Source organism: Mycetomoellerius zeteki, unplaced genomic scaffold, assembly GCF_001594055.1.
Source record: "Mycetomoellerius zeteki isolate Tzet28-1 unplaced genomic scaffold, Tzet1.0 scaffold433, whole genome shotgun sequence".
In the NCBI taxonomy this organism is placed as follows: Eukaryota; Metazoa; Arthropoda; class Insecta; order Hymenoptera; family Formicidae; genus Mycetomoellerius; species Mycetomoellerius zeteki.
The window spans coordinates 1113939-1135701 of record NW_017257428.1 but is presented as its reverse complement, the minus strand read 5'-3'; the positions used below and the strand labels follow the sequence as shown (position 1 = coordinate 1135701).

General features: G+C 32.1%; 1 protein-coding gene across 3 annotated transcripts in view; it reads right to left on the bottom strand.

Annotated features, from left to right (window-relative positions):
• The window catches only part of sick (sickie), a 165213-nt gene that overhangs the window by 70602 nt on the left and 72848 nt on the right, over positions 1-21763 (bottom strand). For 2 of the 3 annotated variants that reach the window (XM_018454453.1, XM_018454452.1), the window contains 2 exons: positions 19958-20127; positions 2828-2991 (listed from right to left, as the gene is read on the bottom strand). In XM_018454453.1, coding sequence (XP_018309955.1) covers positions 2828-2991; positions 19958-20127 — 334 coding nt within the window. Of the gene's footprint in view, positions 1-2827; positions 2992-12732; positions 12895-19957; positions 20128-21763 lie in introns of those variants that run through there. The other variant, XM_018454454.1, reaches the window with a different exon arrangement.

The following is a 21763-nucleotide window of genomic DNA, read 5'->3' as shown; positions in this document are numbered from 1 at the left end:
TTCACTTTCAAATTCTTAAACAAAAAGTCTTATGACGACAATGCATTATCGTTATATGAATGAATCGATATGTAATGAACGATTTATTTCGTTCTTATTAATCACTGTAATAGCGGGCAAGTTCTCCGTAGTGGAGGAAAAGAAAATCTTAAGACGACGAGGACCGGTTAGTATTCGCATTTTTCGCAACAACCTGCTAAGCAATTGAACCAAAGAGCTGACTAAACGACTGTTGAGAGTACAGAAAAGGACTCGTGCATGCATTTTATCGCCCTCTCTCGAAGAGAGAGACCGGTCCTCTCTTTCACTTTCTTTTCCTTCACTTCCATTGTCCCGAGAAAAGGCTCGAAGTTGAGCACCCCTGTAAATCGGATGCTCGAGCACATCTGGCCCGTGGAAACGCGGGAGTTGAGAGTAAAGTATAAACTATGGGGTGCCACCCCATCTCGCAGGGGCGGGGAACACCCCCAGTGGGTTTCCTCCGCTTCCACCTCATTCCCTTCGTAGGTAATATCATTATACGTATGTGTAGCGCACACGCAATAGAAAGGATAGACGATCGTATGCATTCGTGAGAGAGAAAAGGGAGAGTAGACAAAGAAGATTATTCATCATTTTGGAAGAGACTAAGTGCAGCTAAATAAGATAGACATGGAAGAATTATGATAAGAGCAAATAGTAGTTTTTGGGAAAAGAGCTAAAATAAAAGTCCATGTCTATATCGAATTTGTCGTCTAGATAAAAATTACTTGAATTACAGAACACATTTATAATTATATTATTTTTCTTTAATCATTTCTCCCTACTAGTCTATAGATATGCATACGGAAAGAAAAAAAAGCATGAAAGGGAAATAAAAATTATATACACACTAAAAAAATTTATGTATTTGTGTTGGAAACGGTCCATTTACGTTTGTGTTAAATTTTTTAACATATTCCAGTGTTAATTTAACATAAGGTGATTATGTTATTTAAAGATTTTTTGTGAAATTAATATTCAATGTTTCTTAGTGTTAAAATGACACAATTTATGAGTAAATGAACAAGTAACATAAAAATAATGTGTTTTAAAACGTAAATTCTAAGACAAATAAATGAAATATGTGTTAATTTAACATATCATAAATGTTAATTTTCTGAAAAAAAAAAAATATTCCTGCGGTTTGTTTACAAACTGTGTCGATCTTTCTTTGTATTTATTATTTTATATAATATTTGTGTTACCTTCTAATAACATATTCATCTTGTGTAAAATTAACTCAAAAATTTGAATGGACCGTTTGGGTCACGATTTATGTTAAATTCAACACATTTTTTCCAACTGTGTAGAATGTGTGTGTGTGTGTGTGTGTGTGTGTGTGTGTGTGTGTGTGTGTGTGTGTGTGTGTGTGTGTGTATACACACGTATCAGAGAAGAAAAGTTTGCTTACACAGACACACATGCGTACTAAATCAGAAATGAACACGTACGAGAACGTACGTAAAAAAGATACGATCGAATAAGCCACCATGTATATTCGCGATAACGGAGGAGCCCTATGGAGATGAGTTTTCATGGTGGTCCAAGATCTCCTGCGACAGCCAAAAATGTGCAAAGGGTTGCTAAAAGCTATTCACGAGGCTAATGGCTAATGGAGCGTTCCTAACGCGAGTGCACGTCGCACCCTTTCGCCGTTCTTTGGATCTCGAGAGAAATGCGACTTCAAAGAAAGAATTGCCTAATTGTTTAAAGCAAGGAAATCTTCCCATAATTCTGCGTATCTTCACAATCATCGGTCCAACCTCAAATCTACATTATTTTAAGTTAGCAGTCGCAGTAATAATCTACGAACTTCTTTTAAATTATACAGACGGTTTTTAATTATAAACGTATCTCTCTTGACATACAAAAATAAAAAATTTTAATTTTCGTAATAACACCTGTATTAATTCAGAAAATAACTAAAATGATCCTTGCAATAAAATTACGACGATGAAATGATTTTTAAAAAATAAAAAAAACCGACTGGATCATAATGTCATTCGACCATTACAAGATTAATATGGTGAATAATATTCGCTTAGTAATAATTTTTTATTTGCAAAAATATGGTGAATATCCTTACAATTGGACCGGAAAATAAATAATGAACTTTTTGTTACCACAATTGTTGGTTATTGTTAAAGTTAATAGTAACATTTAATTTTTTAATATCATCTACCTCGTCCATTTTCCATTTTTATTCATAGCACTTTTCGTCATTTATTTATTGTGCAAAAATAAATTTTAGCTGAATAACGCGAAATGTCAGATTAATCGGACATTTCTCTAGCAGTTCCCGGTGCAATACAATTTCCACTAAAATGTGCATACAATAACGAATCATTTAAAAAAATATAATTGGCTTTTAAGCAAAATAATTTTATATAAATTATTAATATAAATTAATATTTATATTTATATAAAATGTATGTATATTAAAATATATGTATGCATAATATAATATGTTAGTGAAGAGAAACTATAACCGATTTATTGATAATTATGATAATTAAAATATGTTTTATTGTATTTTGTAGAATATAATTGTACATATAATATAATCAATCTATAAAATATAATATTAATTGAATACAAACTTTCTTGATTAGAAAATAGTAATTTCTACTTGAATTTATATTAGAATATAAAATTAATATAATATTATTATATTATGTAATATCAAATATATATTTTCTGTCTACCTGTGATAAAGGTAAAGCTTTTATGTTTTCCTATATAAAATATGACGATGTTCAAAAAGTTTACGGCAAAGGGGTGAGAAAGATGAGTTGATGGAACTTACCGAGTTGTGATTGATGTGTTGGAGTTGGAGCCGGTCTGACTTTGTCCGGAGGGCATCTCCTGGTGGCGGCAACGGTCGCGGGCAGGGGTATGCTTGTGCCACCCCCAGGACCACCGCCAGCACCGCCAACTCCCGACGACTGTTTGTTATAGGGCGACGGCAATCTGAAATGAAAAGGAATTCTGTTGTCAGCATGATGTTTCACGGATTTTTTATTTAAAATATAGGTATATCTTTGCGGAATATATATAAAGGAAATGTATAAGTGAACTTTTAAAGTATTAAGAAATTTTTCTGTTAAATAATTATAAGAAAATTATTCTGTAAAATATAAATATGTAAGTAACAATACAATCAAATGTTAGATTCATAATAATCGGTAATTTAAATCACGCAGATTATAAAGATGATTTTTATTGTATTGTGTAATTATTTTTTTCTGCTATATTATGTTCATTCTCCATTTAATTTTATGTATTTTATAATTTCCTATTTATTTCGATATTTTTATATTTTATTGTAGATACATAAATTTAGATAAGAAAAAATATATTGTGAAACATATATATACATATACATACATATTATATATATGAATTATGTGATAAAAATCCTAATCAAATATTATAATATAAAACAAATTCAATCGCAAATAACATAAATTATCTGCCTTGAATCATTATTTAATTAACAATCCTGTGACCTGTGACAGCTAATTCAGTCCGGCGAACGCGTAAATCAGCAATTAAATACGTACACGGTTAAATTCCTTTCAACTAGCAGATTTTTGATGTATGTATATACATATGTGTAGGAACCGTACATAGATCCATTATAACATCATATACACACTCTTGAGCTCGAATTACCAAGTACCGTCATATAAACCATAAACTTTGTGAATATAACAGGCTTGGTAGAGAAACGGCCTTTGACTCGTATTCGCGCTGCGTGTTTAACACTAAACCCGGCTATCCAATATCTACATCCCGCGTAAATCATCGCTTTGTCCTAAATTTATCCGCTATTTTACTGTAATGAGAATAATTGCAGCTGCCAATCGACTCAAATGCCCACGAAACGGAGAATACTGCTGCAAGAGTCACTAGGTTCAAGATTGTAAAAAAGGATAACAAATTATCCTTTCACTCATAAATCGTATATTCTTAATATGTTCTTTAACTTATTTTTATTTTCGATGTAATAAAGAGAAAAGTAAAAAGATTAAACAGACTAAATGGATGAACGAAATGGTTTGCAGTGTTGAGAAATAAAGAATTTAGTACAAATATTTCTATTTTTTATCTACTTTCAAAAACTAAATATTTGATATTTTTTTCACACATCAAAAATGTATAATTTGATTGAAATTGTCTAGTTAACTAATATCAAAATACATTATCGAATAATGTTAGATATACAATTTTTAACAAAGCGCTATACATATTACTTGTTAATTCTATGAAACTTTAAACATTTCAATAAAAAAAAATTTAATATAATACGGAAAATCGCATTAACAATATGATTTTTCAAAATGTCTTGTATAGTCAGTTCACGAGTTCGTTTCTCGATTTATATAGTGACGGTGGGTCTCGTATCCATTTACATCGCACGCACAGCTGGTGCAGTGTAACTCATGAGACACACCTTTCTCGTTATATTCTTTGTTTCGACCTGCGAGAGATGCAATTCCCGTGCCTGTAGGGACATGATACAATAATGCCTGAGGAAGGCACAATGCAAGCACGATATATATGTGGCAGATTAAATTATGCGTGCATCCCAAAGATACATAGGAACATAAAGCGTTCTATAAATTTTCATTTTGCTTCTATGCACATGATAAGTACACGATGAGTCGCAAAATTTGCGTCGAATCCTCGCGTGAAATGTGTGTTAAATGACTTTTTAATTAAAAAGTTACTTTTTCGCTTTTGTGATTATGAGTAGACAACTGAATTAATTGATGAATTCTAAAAGGATTGTTTTAATTAATTGTATACAGAAATAAATTCGATAAATCATATTATATCACACACTTACCAAGAAAAGATTTTATATTATATTTTAGTTTATTTTAATTTTATGATTAGTGTATTAAATTGTGTGTGTGTGTGCGTGTGCGCGTGTGTGTGTGTGTGTGTGTGTGTGTGTGTGTGTGTGTGTGTGTGTGTGTGTGTGTGTGGTACATCACAATTTAATATGTTTTATGTATAACACAAAATGTTACTTAATAAAAGTCTTTTACCAAAAGACAAATTTTATTTTTTTTTTTTGCATGACAAAATGCAGGCCTGTCGCAGATGCGTTTTAGGATATTCTTTCTATTCCGAATTCTCCCCTATACATATATATTGAAACGGAATATGCAGGACTGTACATAAGAAGAAACTCGACAGTTAGATGTTGCTATTGCTAAATCCAAAAAAATAATATAAAGTTTAACAAAACTTTTAGAACACAAAAACAAAAGAAAGGCAAAAATAAAGAATCTATGATTATGATAATAAAATTGATTTAGCATTTTCATGAAACATGAAATTTAAAGATTTTTAAACTTCCTGGAGAATACAGTGTGTAAACCTTTAATAAATAATTTTCTTTCCCTCCATCTACCTCTTTCATAACATCAGTCTAGCAAGCTACACATATTTAAATTAAATTAAAATATCATACAACATTAAAAATTCTTCTTTTTTTATCCTTATAAAACCAATTTGAATCGCGCCATTTCCTCGTAAATATATCTACGATCCTGAGGATTAATATATAAAAAATGTGCCCCCAGTAGGGACGCGCGCCGACAACGTCGAATCCAGAAAGAGAGAAGTATTTCAATCCGATGGGAGATGTCGGCGGCGAGTCGCGAATATTTACGAGAGCAATATCGGAAATTAATGCCATGGTCGGCGCGTACCGACGCGACGCCGGGCGCTGTGGCGCGTGTTGCAACTGCCACCACCGCGCCATGCCGCCACGACGTCTTACCCCCGGAAATGTATTAATATCAGTGCGAGATGGAGCGTTTCTTGACCGCAAACGGTGCTTTTACGATGTCTTTGTTTCTCGTTTGTTTATCGATCTAATCCGTATCAACACGTTTTAATAAAATTTTTAATTATACTCAAATTAAATCAGTGTACAACGGCTTTAATATGCACCAGTGCGCACTAGTGCTTCCAATCGAATTCATAAATTATATGTTCTAAGAGGTATATTAATTTAGATGTGAACATGCAAATGGTGAGGCGTCAGCATGACTATTGTAATAATCTAACCAGATGACAATGTAAAAGATACGAGTAAAAGACAAATAATAACAATTATTTTATAAAAAAAAACGATTAATATCTTATAAAATAAAACAATATCTTTTCTAAATGTATTGTTTTTAATTTTTAAAAATCATTTTTATAATTTCTGTTTTTGCTTTCTGTAAAAAATGATTTCTTAAATCGCAATTTTTTTGCTCAAGCTTTATTTATATTTTCTCTAATCATTATCGTTTCACCGCAAGTATCTGTTTTGTAACCATGTTACGTTATTTATGACGGCATCTTAGGTTACATTAATTTTTGCCGTGTAGCCACATGTTTGAGTTTCGTAAGGACCATTATTATCGCGACGTTTGATTAATCGCGATCGATAATCGCTCGATAAGAGTTTTCATTTAAACAAATATTATGTAATCAATTTTTACACACACATATCAATATAATTTATTCTGCGTGACGCGTTTCATTAGTGGTTAGCGTAATTAACGATATGATTTTTTTCGCTATTTTCATTCCTTCGATTTCTAATTATCTAATCAATGTGTTTTATTAGCGTCTGTCAATGATCAGTGATGCGCATTTGCAACATTCTCGATGTAATCTAATGATGTGATTACAATTACAAGTAACAAACAACACAAGCTCGTCACTATTCGTTCATCATTTTGACATCGTCATGCTCGTCATTTGGTTAATTAACTCTATTTTCTGTAGATAAGGAATTAATGTTTGCGAAAAATAATAAAAACAATTACATAAAAATTCTATCTTTCATTTGTTGGCGTTCGCAACAACTCTTTCTTGTAAATAATAAATTAATATTTCTAAAAATCTTAATACTTTCTTTTAATTAAACTAACGTTAAATTGATAAAAATTATATTATAAATACATTGAATAAATTATTCTGTTTACATTTGCTGTTTTTCTCAGTTGATAAATAGATATTCGCAAAAGTTTATAGAAAGAGCTAAGTTAATCGAATATAGTCGCTTAGACGAACGATGTAAACGCGCCATATGCGCAATTCAATTGCAAAATGTGCAAGGAAGGGAGTCACTATCTCCCTTCGACGCTCGCGGGCAACAAGAGCGCGTGATTAGGCTGGTCGACCAGGAACGACAAGATACATATCGGCAGGGACGACATTCCTTTTAATTGCTGACTGCCAGGATCGGATCGACCGATACGATTTTTCGAACGGTGGCCAATTAAAGATCCCGTCGCTCGATATAGAGAGAACGTTCTTTCTCTCATTCACCAGAACGAGATCTCGAAATTTCGCAAAGACTAGAGAGAATTTTCGCTGAAAAACTAAATTCATGATATTGGGCGCACATCGCTTTTTTGAGCTTAATGTAACATTATATTAATATAATACTATTTTCATTTTTTTATTGTGGAAATAGAAGGCATAACACTCTCCAAAACTATTCAACATATGTAAATAATTGTTTCCAATATATTTTTTCCTGTTGAACACGAATCCGTTGGTCAAATTTAGTTATCACATCATTTTTTGCCTCTTTGATACTATCTTTTTCAAAATTGTAACGTAATAACCCAAACAAATTCCACCAATAGATTCGTGTCAGCAGGCAAAAATATTATACTATGAAGCATTTCATTTTACGTATTTATTGATTTATTCTGTTTAAAATATTATTATTTCTCTTTGTTAGATATAAATTTCATTATTATCTGCACAATTATTTATACTATTAAGTATTAAATTTTATTTTAAAATTTCTCTGAGCTAACCTCCAATAAAAAGTAAATAGGAAATGGTTGACTGAAAAATATTTCAGTGCTATCGACAGATTTATAAAAATAAATATATCTTTTTAAATTAAAATGCGATTTAGATAAAAATAATATCACAGACGGACTAACTGTATTTTATGTATTTTGCTGTATTTCATTGTTTTCGTTTTTCGAAAAATTATTCATGTTGCACAAATATAAATTGTTATAAATTGGTGTCGCACACGAGTAGTCGCATTAACAAAGACCAAAGAAAAATGGAGGTGAGAACTGGGCGCGGATAGCGCCGAATAATTCATTACAGGTATTAGAAGTAATTACCGAGTCTTATTCGAGGAGAAAGAAAGCCAAGAGAGAGAAGATTTCATACAACGGCGCGAAGCGGAGCCTCGTTACAGCGGAGCGCAGGATAAATTTAGAGGATCTCAAGAGAAGAAGGACTTAACTGCCGCTTCCAGGAAGAAGCATGACGAGTAGAACCGTTCTTCCCCGCGAGGCGATATTATTACCGCGGTTCTTTCACGATCACCGTTTATCAGTGATACGCAGGCAAGGACGCTGTGCATACAGTTACATTCCTTAAAATATACTTAAATTTCCAAAAGATTTTGAAGACGTTGCATACTGAAGATTATGAAAAATGTCTGAATGTATGTTATACAAAGTAATGAAAAAAATAAAAGTTTATTTTCTCTTAGATGGAATAAGTACATTGTTGTTGCAAAATAGCGAATCACTAGTCAAAATGTTATATTCATTAATCTCAAGTGAAATCTTGTGTTACTTTATTTTAATGTTGTTTCGTTAGTGAAATTTTTAGTGAAAAAAAATATGAAAGAATCGTTATAAAATACTCGCAGTATTGTTTATTGAATAACAAAGAAAATAATTACATAGGGTAAAGTCGCCTATTATGGGATAGGTTCCTAATATGAGATAGCGGGGTTTCTGCTAAACTAACAAGCGCGCACATGTGTTTGATTCTATTATGAATTTTTTACTCTTAGTGTGAAATCTGTTTAGTAGAAAATTCATTATTAGATCATGCGTGCAGTTGTTGCATAAAAAGATTTGTGAAATTGAATGTTGTCAAATTTTATTGAGATTAGACTTTAAATCTTGTTTTATTATACAAAAATAAATATTAGGTAATAAAATCTGCATGCAGTGATAGAGTAAGATCGTATTCATGGGAAAGCACGTGATATATTAATTTGTTTAACTGTAAAGATTAGATTTGGTGATCGTCAAACCGCAAGGCATGAAAGTCGTAATATGAGATACTCAGGATATTCTTAGCTAATATGAGAGCATCTAAATAATTCAATATCTCAAAGCATATTATCGAACGAAATGTTAAAAATGACGATTCTATTGTTAAGATTACTCACACACACATACGCATATATTCACATACACACACATCGAAAAATTATATAATTATTATATATAACATTTAAATTCTTTGTTCCTACTTGTATGTAATATAATAAAAGCGTGTATAAAAAACTTATCTTTATTTTTTTCCTTAATTTTCTGTTATGAAATATCATCTCATACAAGAAAACCCTTGTATCTCATATTAGGAACTCTTTTTTTGAATGATCAAAATCGGCACTTTTGATAAAAAGTTTCACATACAACAAAGTATAGCTGTTATCGACTGCTAACTTTTGGCGATAAAACTTAAATATATTTCCCATAAATTTGACGTGAAACTAAAAATTTAGGTTATAAATTAAATAAATTACAAGCTTTTAAAAAAAGGTATCTCATAATAGGCGACTTTATCATATCAATAATTATTATGAATGTCACTAATAATTTTAGAATTATACATACAATATATAAAATTATTTGAAAAATATTATTGTGTTAAATTTTTGTTTATAATAATTTTTAAACACATTTTATGTATATCTTTTTATGGAAAGATTTTAAATATATTTTTTGGTTCTATTCTTTACAATCTAAAGGTAGAATTTGATCTCTCGGTGGACTTCTTGCATCTGAAACAATCACGATGCATAACGGTTTCGCCGACCTCCGGCCTGTTTGCCGCGATGCATCATCACTGATGCATCGCAAACAATGCACCATTCTAATTAATCAAAGCGAACTTGGCAAGAGCATCTCCTGGGGAATATGAGCAAAATATAGTCCGTCGATTCTATCAGGGCACGGCCGGATCTTCGCTTCGGAACCAATCGAACGTTATTCTTTGTTTGCCGCGAATATAAAGGTTATACATATTTAATTATTGAATTTTATGTTTTATATACAATAAGAACAATACTAAAAACAATAATAACATTAACCCTCGTAAAAAATAAAATAAAAAATGCAGAACAAAATTTAGTTGTTTAGTCTTGGAAATAGCTAAAGAAAATTCTTTAATCCATATATCGATATAATACGAATAAATTATGCAAAAATCATCTAACAATATTTTAACACTTTGTTTAGACTTTCGAAACTTAATTATTTGAATTATTTAGATGTGTGTTCTTAGAATTTTCTTAACTTTTTTTTATATTTCACACATTCTTAGAACATTTTTTAATATCTTTAATGTAATATTATATAATGTATTAATTTATATTCTTTCATAATCATTTATAAATGGCTTGAGTGTCGGTTTCTCTAAACGAGTTGTCCAAATGATTCAATCATTACGCATAAGCGCAACGTTGTCAACTCGAATAATCCTTGCACCACGGTGAATCTTCGTTTTTCCTACTTGATGCGCACGATTGGTGACACACGAGACATAAGCTTGCTCTCGTTTCTGACTAAAGTCAGTCGCGCAGAATTTAACCCGCGAATCGTGCGATCACGAAACGTGCTTGCCCAAGGATCTATTTCTGCGGCCATTCACATCGAAAACATTGACTCACTCTCGTCGACTCCGCGGATGTCTTTGAACTCATTCGCTAAATAAAGAAAGGACGAAGAGAAAGTAAAAGGAAGATTCGTTCAGGAAATTATTTGCCTAGAAACTAAAAGTTTGCAAAAATAAAATAAAATGATAAAAATAAAAAATAAATCATTTGTATTAAATTTGAACTAAATTCTGATTTCTATAATATAAGCTGCATATGTAGTAAAATGAATAAATCATTTATATATATAGATTTTGATGCAAATTTTTTAAAGCTTTTATCATTATTCGTTGCGTTTAAAGTTTAAAAACGACATTTTAATGATAAATCAATCCATTTATAGAAATTATTATCGATTTTTCTTAACAATAAAAATGATTCTCAACATTTTTATTAATTATATTATCGATCATGAAAAAGAATTTGCATCTTTGTGAATATCTTATGATTCAGTCGAGTGTTCGAAATCAAGGATACTTGGAAAAATATCCGAAGGGTTTAGTCTCCTCCCTCTGCATGTTGGTGACGGGAAATGAATTTTTTAAGCCGGTTTAATTAAAGGATCCTATAACCCTCCACATTTCATCGCTATTAAAATTCCACCTGAAATTTCATGTTCTAGTATTCTCTCGCGAGTGATCGTCGATTGTTCCACAAGACAGATCGTACCTCTAAGAACAATAAATTATTTACTTTTTATATTAAAAGTTTGATATAAAATATTTATCAAAATGATACTCATAAATAAATAAATATATATAAATTACTTCTAATATAATTTTTATACATTCGCAAATGTATACAATATATGATATGTATATTTTGTAATATAATTAAAAAATGTGTGTATTATTAGTTTGTTATAGTAAGATAGTGTAAGACTACTGTTCATTTTCCATTTCTGTTAGAAGTGCCTAAGAATGTTATTACGAAAACATATTGTTTTGACTTTCGATAATTTGTATTATTCGTGATGGTTGGTTGCAAAATGTGATTTCCTATGTACGTGAGAGAGCATAATTACATGATAGTTGAAAAGAGAGAAAGAAGAGCACCGTGAGTCGGTCGGTCGCCACCGATCTATATCGAGAACGGAAAAATGCAAAACCAGATCCGCCCGGTCGGTCGCAGCCGATCGCCACGGGAACTCGGAGAGACCGGTTAGGACCCGCGTCGCAGGTCGCGAGCCTTAATACCTCCAACCTACGACACGCGATTCGAATCAACGACCGTTGTCACTTGGCAATTTGCAACTTTAAAAAGAAGAAATATAGAGAATATAGAGAAATAAAATTCGAGAACCATAAAAATAATAATATATTATTTTTATTATTTATCCGATTTTTGTATCAATAAATAAGAACGCCATAAACTTAACCAAAATTTTTATTTTAATTGTATAATCTTTTTATTTAATTCCATAATTTTTTATTTAAATAAGATATAAAAATTAAATAGCTGAACATCCACAAAACTAAGTTTACAGTATCATTTTATTCTTGTTTATTTTTCTATTAATTAGTTATTCACTTCAGTGAAAACGCATTTTTGTTAGTTACCTTAATTAATTTCATGCAATCTATATATAATAAGAAGATGGATATATAAAAAAACCTTACTGTCTACTTTTCCTCGAAGAACTTAGACATAGCGGCAATGTATATACGTAGCAGCGCGCGATTCAGGAAATCCTAAATATACCGAATAACCGGTTTCGTCGTCGCTCGTCCAAACGAATGAAAAAATAAAGAAAAAAATACAATGAGGTATAAGAATAAGAATACGTCGGAAGCAGCAAATAAATATGACAATTCCACCTACAACAAGTGATATATCAATTCATACAGTGTCAATATTAAAAACAGACAAATGTTCATTAGTTACATTTTATTTTATATTACTTCTCGTCTTACTCGATTACTTCTATTTTACGGTCCTACGTTTTATTTCATACTAATTCGGCGAAAAGAATGCTGGAATACCTGTGTGTTTCCGGTGAATTTGGCAAACTTCGTGCCTTCCTGTTACTGCCGCCCCCACTGCTTCCGCTATTTCCCATGATGTTGGTTATTCCCTTTTTTTTCTTCGAATATTTTGCAGATGACTCTTCTTAAACTGACGAGAGTAACTGCCTCAAGTGGCACTTTATGTTATATCATTGTTAATCTATATTGTTTTTTATTAAAATAAGTACTGTTTTATTGTTAAAAATAAAATCATTTATATATTAATTATTGATTTAATTTCTTACAAATGTATTAAATCAAGATATTACGACTTATGTATATTATCAAACTTTACTTCGTCTCACTTCATTTCACAGCTATTTATTCAATGTTACAATTTCCTTTGTTGTTTTATTAAGGAGTGGTTTTACTAAAGTATAAAAAAAGTTTGTGTAATAACAATAATTTATTAGTTCATCCTGTTTATTATATCTTCGAGGTTGCGAGTTAACGATCGAGTCATATCGAGAGATGGAACCGATGATCCCTTCCTCTCGAGATTGTTATTATCCTCACTATAATAAGGGTTCGTAAAACGTGAGAACGAGACACCGTGATAAAAGAGATCTACTTCGGGTTGAGCTTCTTGATATCGTTTCGCCGATCCTCGTCGATCGAGTGATAAAATTTATTGTTTAGAGATCCAACGTCGTTTTCTATTCGTCAGATCCTATTTTATCTTGTACGTTTATTCGTCTTGCTTATTATACTGGATTTATTCACGCTCCGAAACAAAATCTTTTTTTTCGATCTTTTGAATGGAAGCGAGATTGAACTGGATAAGAAAAGTTTGTGTGGGAAAGAGATCCAATACCGAATGCTTACACAAAGAAATTTTTGATTTTACTTGATATGATTGATAATTTTAAATATCTTAGGATTAATTAAATTATATTTTTATTAAACGTATTTATAATTTTCTTATCTTCTGTTATCGACATTATTTTTTATGTATTATTCAGAGTACTGATATATATGTATATACAGATATCCAAATGATATCTCTTAGCATTCTTTTTTCACACTAATTACTCCTAATTATGTTAATATAATATCACTTTTATTTTTTTTATTGATGTTATTCTTCTAATAATATAATATAGTAATAATACTTATATTTCCTTTTATAATTTTCACACCATTTTTTACACTTTTTCCTTTTTCTCGAATAAAAATCTGTCTGAAAGACAAAAGTTTCGTTAGAAACTTCAAATTCAATATCGATTTCGTATGGAAATCGTCCTGAGAAATCGAAAGCAATCGAAGTACCTCCTTTCTTACGAGACGCTGAATAATTCACCCTCAAAATTCATGCATATTTCATCAATTCTGTTTCATCCTCAAATTCTCGCTATTGTGTCACGTTATCTCTTCAGCGATTGGTCGATCCGCGAATTCCTGTTCCCAAAATTTTTTAATCTTATAGAAAAATCATCCTCAGATTTTTATCTTCTCCATAGTGATGCGCAGTTGCAACAAGTTGCAGTCTGTAGATCACAACTGCGAAAAATAACGAAGATCTCTTCAAGTACTCCGCAATTCGATGTTAGCGTGCCAACGGACACTTTCGTCGTGAATTGATCCGGCTTGCTGCTCGATCGACCGACTTATCGTCGATCGTGAGATGAGATCAGGTTAGATCTACAATCGACATCCTTACGGGATCGATGCAAAAAGACGAAAATGCGGAGAAGCTCTCGACATTTCGCGGCAGAACAAAAATTATAAGTGAACGAGCAAAAGTTAGCAGATGTTTATCGTAGAATTAAATCTACATTAATTCTTCTTCCATTAATATTTATTTCAATTTATCACATTACGTACATATGTCTTGTAATTTATAATATAATTAAATTAACTTTTAATTTTAATTATGTTTCAATTCAGTCAGTCTATTTATCTACGATAAATTTGAATATAAAAATTTCATTTATCTTATATTAATTATTTGTTTTTTTTAATCATTGTCATAAGAATATTTTACTGAGAGATTCCACAAATTAATTTTATTAGATTAATTCTTGATTAAATAGAAACGATTAAGTTGAAATCAAGATTTCCTTGCAGATCAATCTTCCCGCGTCAAACACATCCAAATAGATCGTATCACGAAAGTGTTTTCCTGTCACGTTTAAACATAATCCATAAACGTATCGTCAACTTCCATCCTCTCTTTCTATAATACCACTTACACTTACGCGATCACTATCGATTCTTCGCGGAGCCCAAATACCGACACTTTATCGCATTCCGCGCGTGATCAAACGGATCCATCGATCTTATTACATTTAAAAAATTCGCAAAACGAGACGATAAGACAACGGGGAAAAAGAGACGAGAAGAAGCCCAAGAAACCGTTCGACTCTTGAGAGCGTCATCGACTTGAGCGACGACGCCTCATGGCGACCACGAACGACCACCACACTCCGCCGCGATGGTCATGGTGATGTGGCCATGGTGTGTAGGCATCGTTGATGGCCCGTTTCGAACTGAACCGCCGCGAAAGGCCCGGCGAGAGAAGAGAGAGCCATTCCCGTTCCCATAGCACGTGGTGCTTTCTCTCTCTCTCTCTTTCTCTCTTTCCTCGCCGTTTCCCCCCTTCGCTTTGGTATCTCGCGACCCTTGTTCCCCTCTTCCGTCATCGGCATCCCTCTCGCTCTCCAGTTCACCTTCCAGCCCCCTTCGGGGCTCACACCGGCTCCCCATGCAGATGCACTCTTCTCCCCTCCGTCACTCTTTCTCTCTCATCGTTCTACCCCGCTTTATCTTATTATGTGTTTCTCTTGCACCTTTCTGATGTCTAGCTGGACGTCTAGGCTTTCTCTCTCTCTCTCTCTCTCTCTCTCTCTCTCTCTCTCTCTCTCTCTCTCTCTCTCTCTCTCTCTCTCTCTCTCTCTCGCTCTCGCTCTCAATCTCTCTATGGTACTTCAGTGTTGCTGTGCTTCTTTGTCTGAATACAACCTTCTCGCACCCTCCTATATCCCACCTTATCACCCTGTCTCTCTCTTTCTTTTAGTCTATCTCTTTCTCTCTTCTTCGGATACACCCTCGTAGAATCGATCCTTGTTCTCCGTTAGCCTCTCTCTTTATTTCTCTTACGATCTCATTCCATCTCCGTCTATCTCGGTCTCTCTTTCGCTCGTTTTCGCAGCCTCTCTGGAACCCGCTCTCTTCGATCCTCCCTCTCTTTCGTGGTACGCAACCAGCCAATGGCGGGTTCAGTCTTCTCTGAGAACCAACCAATGTTGGTGGCACGCTCGACAGATTTTTAAACCATTTTTATGCTAATGCTCCGCGCCCAATGGGCACGTGCACACATGAGCGTGTGCCATGGATGGATTGTGTATATACTTTAACGAGATGTGCGTACACGTGTGGGAAAACTTTTTTGTCAGCCTTAATATTCATCCGTTTTTACTTTTGCTTGTTACATTTTTTAACACACACTCGAGAGTTGATTCAAAAATTAAATTTTGGCTAAGGTTCTTTAAAATTTATTAAATTGTATAAAAAATTCTCTTTCAAGAAAAAAATTAAATTATTAGTTCTGATTCAATAAAAAGCCATTCATAATCTTATAACGATAAATAATTATAAATTAGAGGAGAAAATTCTTTGATGAAGCGTCAAAGTGGTGAACCGACAAGAAGGCTTTGCTCTTCATTCAATTTCGAGGAAAATCTGTTCACTCTAATAGATTATAATGAATTTTCTATATAGATATTTAATATATATTAAATTTAATAAACTAAATTATTTATTGCAATTGTATTAAAAAACTTTCAAATATGCAACGAAAAGATTCCTAAATCTTCTTTTAACAAAAAACACATCAATTCGCTAAAATGTTTTCTTAACGAATTCAGGATATATATTTTAAAGCTCCGAATATATGTTCCGCAGTCTTGAGAGTGGTCCATAACGCGCCCACGCGGAGGACTAGGTATACACTATACACTCGGAGCATAATGGAGCATTGTTAATATGTTAATGCGCGGCCTGGTCGAGGGCCCCGGCATCGCGTTTCTCCCGCCTGAAGAATCGTTACGCGCTCCATTAGATTCAGGCTCGAATGCCCCTTTTGCTCGAAAGAGATTTCTTTCAGTATTTTTGTTATCTAGAATCTCCCAGGCCAATGATTTTCTAGTCCAGACGCAAACATCCCTTAATTCGATATTTATATATGATTCAAAAAATCTAGGATTTAATTTAAATATTTTATTTTATAAATTATATGCAACTTTTCCGAAATATGAGACACAAGTTAGATATCCAATTATATCAGAAATTTACAATAATTTTATTGGATAGGAAAAAAAATTATTCTCAAACTGATTAAAAAATTAATTATTAATTTATAATACTTCAATTGATTAATTCATCAAAAAATTTATATTTCTAATTAGCAATCGTCTATTCCTTTGAAAAATTTTAAGTAATTTTTTATTAAAATTAGAGCTAAAATTATTTGAATTTTTTATTTATTCTAAATAAGATAAAAGGAAAAGTTGCAAATAAAAATGTCTCAAATTATTTGAAAAAGAGTGTTGTTTTACAATTAGATATTATTAATTTTTCAATAATAATATAATAAAATAATAATTTTATATAATTAAGTATTAAATTTATTTTAAACAAAGAGAAAATCATAAATTAAAAATAGAAAAATTTTAAGATTAATATTCAATCTTAAATTTGAACAGATTTTATTAGATGTGCTGCGAAATGTTACTTGAATTATTTAAGATGCAATTTAGGGACGTTACTCATAAAAGCAATTCGTCATTGAATCCAAGAAGATATTGCAATTTAAAAATATCGACCTTGACTCGTGGCGCACGGCATCGCCGTGCGTGAAGTTGCGTGCACGGACGATTAATAAGAACGCAAAGTCAGTCACCCCTGAAATAGCTTTTAAGAGCTATGTCCTCTTTTTCTTCGTACTTATCTCTGCATATCTTTTCTTTAATTTATTATTGCCAGGAGAGAGAGAGAGAGAGAGAGAGAGAGAGAGAGAGAGAAATAATATAGTATATTAATTTTCTATTATATTCTGTAATTTTACATTGATCTTATGTAGCTTTTTGTTTATTCGATTCTGATACTTTATAGTTTAATATTTTATATTCTAGTAAAAATGTTAACTTATCCGTTATTCAGAATTTTTAAGGAATACAATAAATATCATTCTCTCTCTTTCTCTCTCTCTCGCTCTCCCTGTCTCGCTTCCATCTTTCTCTCTTCTGGGTTGTTGTAATTAACTGCAGAGTAATTAAAATATTTGAAGTTGCCTCGTTCTCGGTCGTAAAACGCATTGTCTGCGTGCCGAAACATTGGTATAACTGTATGCTCTTTACTCGACATCGACAACGCGAGGAAGTAGACGAGAAACCCAAAGAAAGAGAAAGAAGGAAATATGCTGGGTGATTAACGCAGACGTTAATGAACGCCGCTGCCCAGCCGCCGTTCCACAGGACGTCGGTATCGATTCGACTGCGCGACAGGAAACAAAGCTCTCGACATAGATCCCGGGTCACTATAAAATACAAATGCCATCCCAAACAAAGCCTGCATCAAATCATGCGAAAAAAAAGGAAAAAAAAATTTTTTTTATAAAATAGTTAAAAGAATTAATTTTCGATGGAAATAAATATAAAGAACTTGGTTAAGAAAAAAGAAAGGTAATCAAAAGATAATAAGAAATTCAAATATGAAACAATAATAAAGCAATTCATAAGATACGTAAGTTTTAATATATTAATTATAATAACATCATAGCTATTAAAATTAAAAAGTAGTTTTCTTTAAAATAAAAATAATTTCCGAAACAACTACTAAATCCTACATGTTTTAATCATATTGTGTCAAAATATTAAAATAACGTAAAAACTTTCTGTATGTTACGTTATTAAAAATCCCTTTTAAGTTTTCGTTAACTTTTGATGTATTTCTCATCATTTAACGGTGCATTGTAATCTGATTTAACGGTTTTATTGAACTGTAATAACTCGCTCGTGGTCGAAAACCGTCAAGTAACGAGTCCTGCCCCTATAGTCTGTAACTCGTTATGCAGTCGTTATGTGTTCATAACGACAGTTGCACAGCTTTTTTATTATATAATATAAAATATCTGCGCAAGTGTCGTTATGAGCACATAATGATTGCATAACGAGTTACAGAATACAGGGACTGGGGTCGTAAGTTAAATTTAAGCCAGATTGCGCTTAAAAATTTTCATTCAACGTTCTGCGTTATTAAATCTAAAATTTCATTATTCATTTATATAATATAACCTTGTCGACACTCATAAAAGTTAATCAACATAAAAGAATCAGTAGTTGAGTCGATGTTTAAATTAATTCAACTTTATGAAATACGAGTCATTGATAAACATGCTGCATAAATAATATTTAGCTAACAAATATAAAGTTGATTATTTCTTCTTGAATAGTGATATCTTGATTATTGATAAAACTGATTCCAAATTATCAAACCATGATAAGTAAGTACCATCGATTACTATAACAGATCTTGTATATATCTACAGAAAATCTCCAGGGAATCATACATCGCCATTTTACCGACGTTGGGCTATACAGTAAACTGATGGTCGGTTTCAGAAGGTCGGAACAGTTTCCGTAGTCGATATGGTTTATGGTTACCCATTAACGGTATGGTAAAGAGAATTAGAAATTTCAAAAATAAAAAAGTGAATCTGCATGGTAAAGATTATTAAGAAAAATAATTTTAAAAACATTAAATACATATATTTATAAGTTTAAAAGATCTTAAACATTGGAAGTTTAAAAAACTCTTAAAAAATTTTATAATTTAAAAAAAGTTCTATAATCTAAATAGAAAAAATGTAAATTCAAATGTGTAAATTTCAAAAATCAACCAAACTCGACAATTTAAAAAGTATTAAAATAAAGTATTTAGATGTTGAAAGTTTGCTTGTTTATAATATAGATATTTGTAGTTTTAAAAATAACCCAAATATTTGAAAATCCAAAATTTCTTAAAAATCAATTAAGGTTCTATAAATTCGAGAAACTAAAACTTCAAAATTCTTTTCACAGCTTCAAAGATTCTGGGATCTATTTTAAAGTTTCTCAAAGTTATACATTCTTTTCAACATAATGCCTTCAGCATTAGATGATCGCTATGATAATTGATTTTTCTGCCGAAAGGAGTCATTTACCTGGGCATATCCTGTAGCTGCTTGGCTCGCTGTTTGTAGCGTGACAGAGCGAAGAGCAAAGCCAATACCGGCCACAGGGTTGATCCTGCTGCCAATTCACCCGGGTTCACAGCACCTACATCCGCCCCCAGAGCCCGCAGTGCTCCCACGCACAAACTCACGTTTTCAACCTGTACAACACAGATGCGAAGCTTTGTTATTGATCGTCTTTTGGTTTCATAACATGTAATATTTACCGCTTTTCTTGTAAAACTTTATATATTTTTTATTCTTAATAATTAAATTATTTTCTTTTCGCAAAAGTCCAAATTTCAAAGTTGATTTCCAAATTAATTATTAAGTTAATTTTCACTGTTATATTTCGATCGTAATACAAAATATAATATGTATTTTAATTTTTTCAATATAATCAAAAAGTTATTATTTTTCTATCAATGAAAATGCAACTATCGAAAATAATTTTCGATATCTAACAAGAATCAGTTTTGCTGTTTCGGTCAGAGACCGAATGGAGATATAGATAACGTCCTCTACAGTGAAGAGGAACGGGAGAGGAAAGGCGGAAGAGTATAGTATGTCCTCGAGGAGGTGCATACAAAAGCCCTTGCTGGCTTTTCACACAGTACACCACACGATACATATAACGCAAGAGTGAAACGTGACCGCCGCGATCATGGCTACCTTACACACGCGTGTCCACCGACCTCTCGTTTCCATTGTTTCTGATCCCGGCTTTTGCCCAGAAAACGAGCTGTGCTAAGGCACTATATACAATGAAAGCACTATAGGGTAGTACGAGAGAGAACCGATGACTCACCTGGTCACGGAAACGTAGGTATCACCCTATTAATTTAATCGTAAAGTTCATTACAAGAAAATTAAAAAACGTTAACAAGAAAATAAAAGAAAATAAAAAAATGATTTAGAGGTTAAAGAGACTAAATTTAAAAATTCATATTGATATATCTGTACTTACGAGTATAATGATATTAGCTATATTAAAAAATTAGCTATAAGTAACATTTATTCAGTTGTAGAATTTAAATTAGATCCGGTTTAATTAAAAAACTTCAATCAAAAGAATTATGTAAAAAATAATTGATATTAAAAATTAAAAAATATGATAGAATTAAAATTAAAGCATGAGGGGGGAGGGAATATAAAATATTTTGTAATTCATTTTACAGTTTTCGGACCTTCTCCGTTTTAATCGCTTCCTTTGACAACTTAATCGGAATGCGTCACGCTACAAGCCTTCGTTTTTTTAAGTTAGAGTAAAAAAAGAGAGAAAGCGAGAGGAACGAGATATTAAACGTTGTATTATCGAGACCTGAATCCTTATCACGATCCATTAGTCTTGAAAAAGGATATCTCCAGAAAGAGCCGCAGCTCATCGCAAAAGGCGAAGTTCACCACGAGTAGTTTCAAGTTATCCTGGCGAGATGACAACCGTAAATGGCGATGATGCTTTTTAATGCATTCCGCTATCTCCTCTTTACTGGATGTGTAAAGGATCATCGTAAAGAACCGCGTGTGTGGTTGTGCTGTATTGTGATCCAGAATTACGCATTTCTTCAAACAGTTTCAGCAAATTTTCAGTTTGGCACTTTGAAACTTTATTCTGTCAATTCTGTTTTAATTGAATATTTAAGTTTTGATACGTGTACAATACCTTGAATAACACAATTTATAATTGACAGTCAGAAATTAGATTAATCTTATCACGAATTTGAGAAATTTATTATTTTTGGAAGTGTATTGTTTTCATTATATATATATATATATATATACATACATACACACACA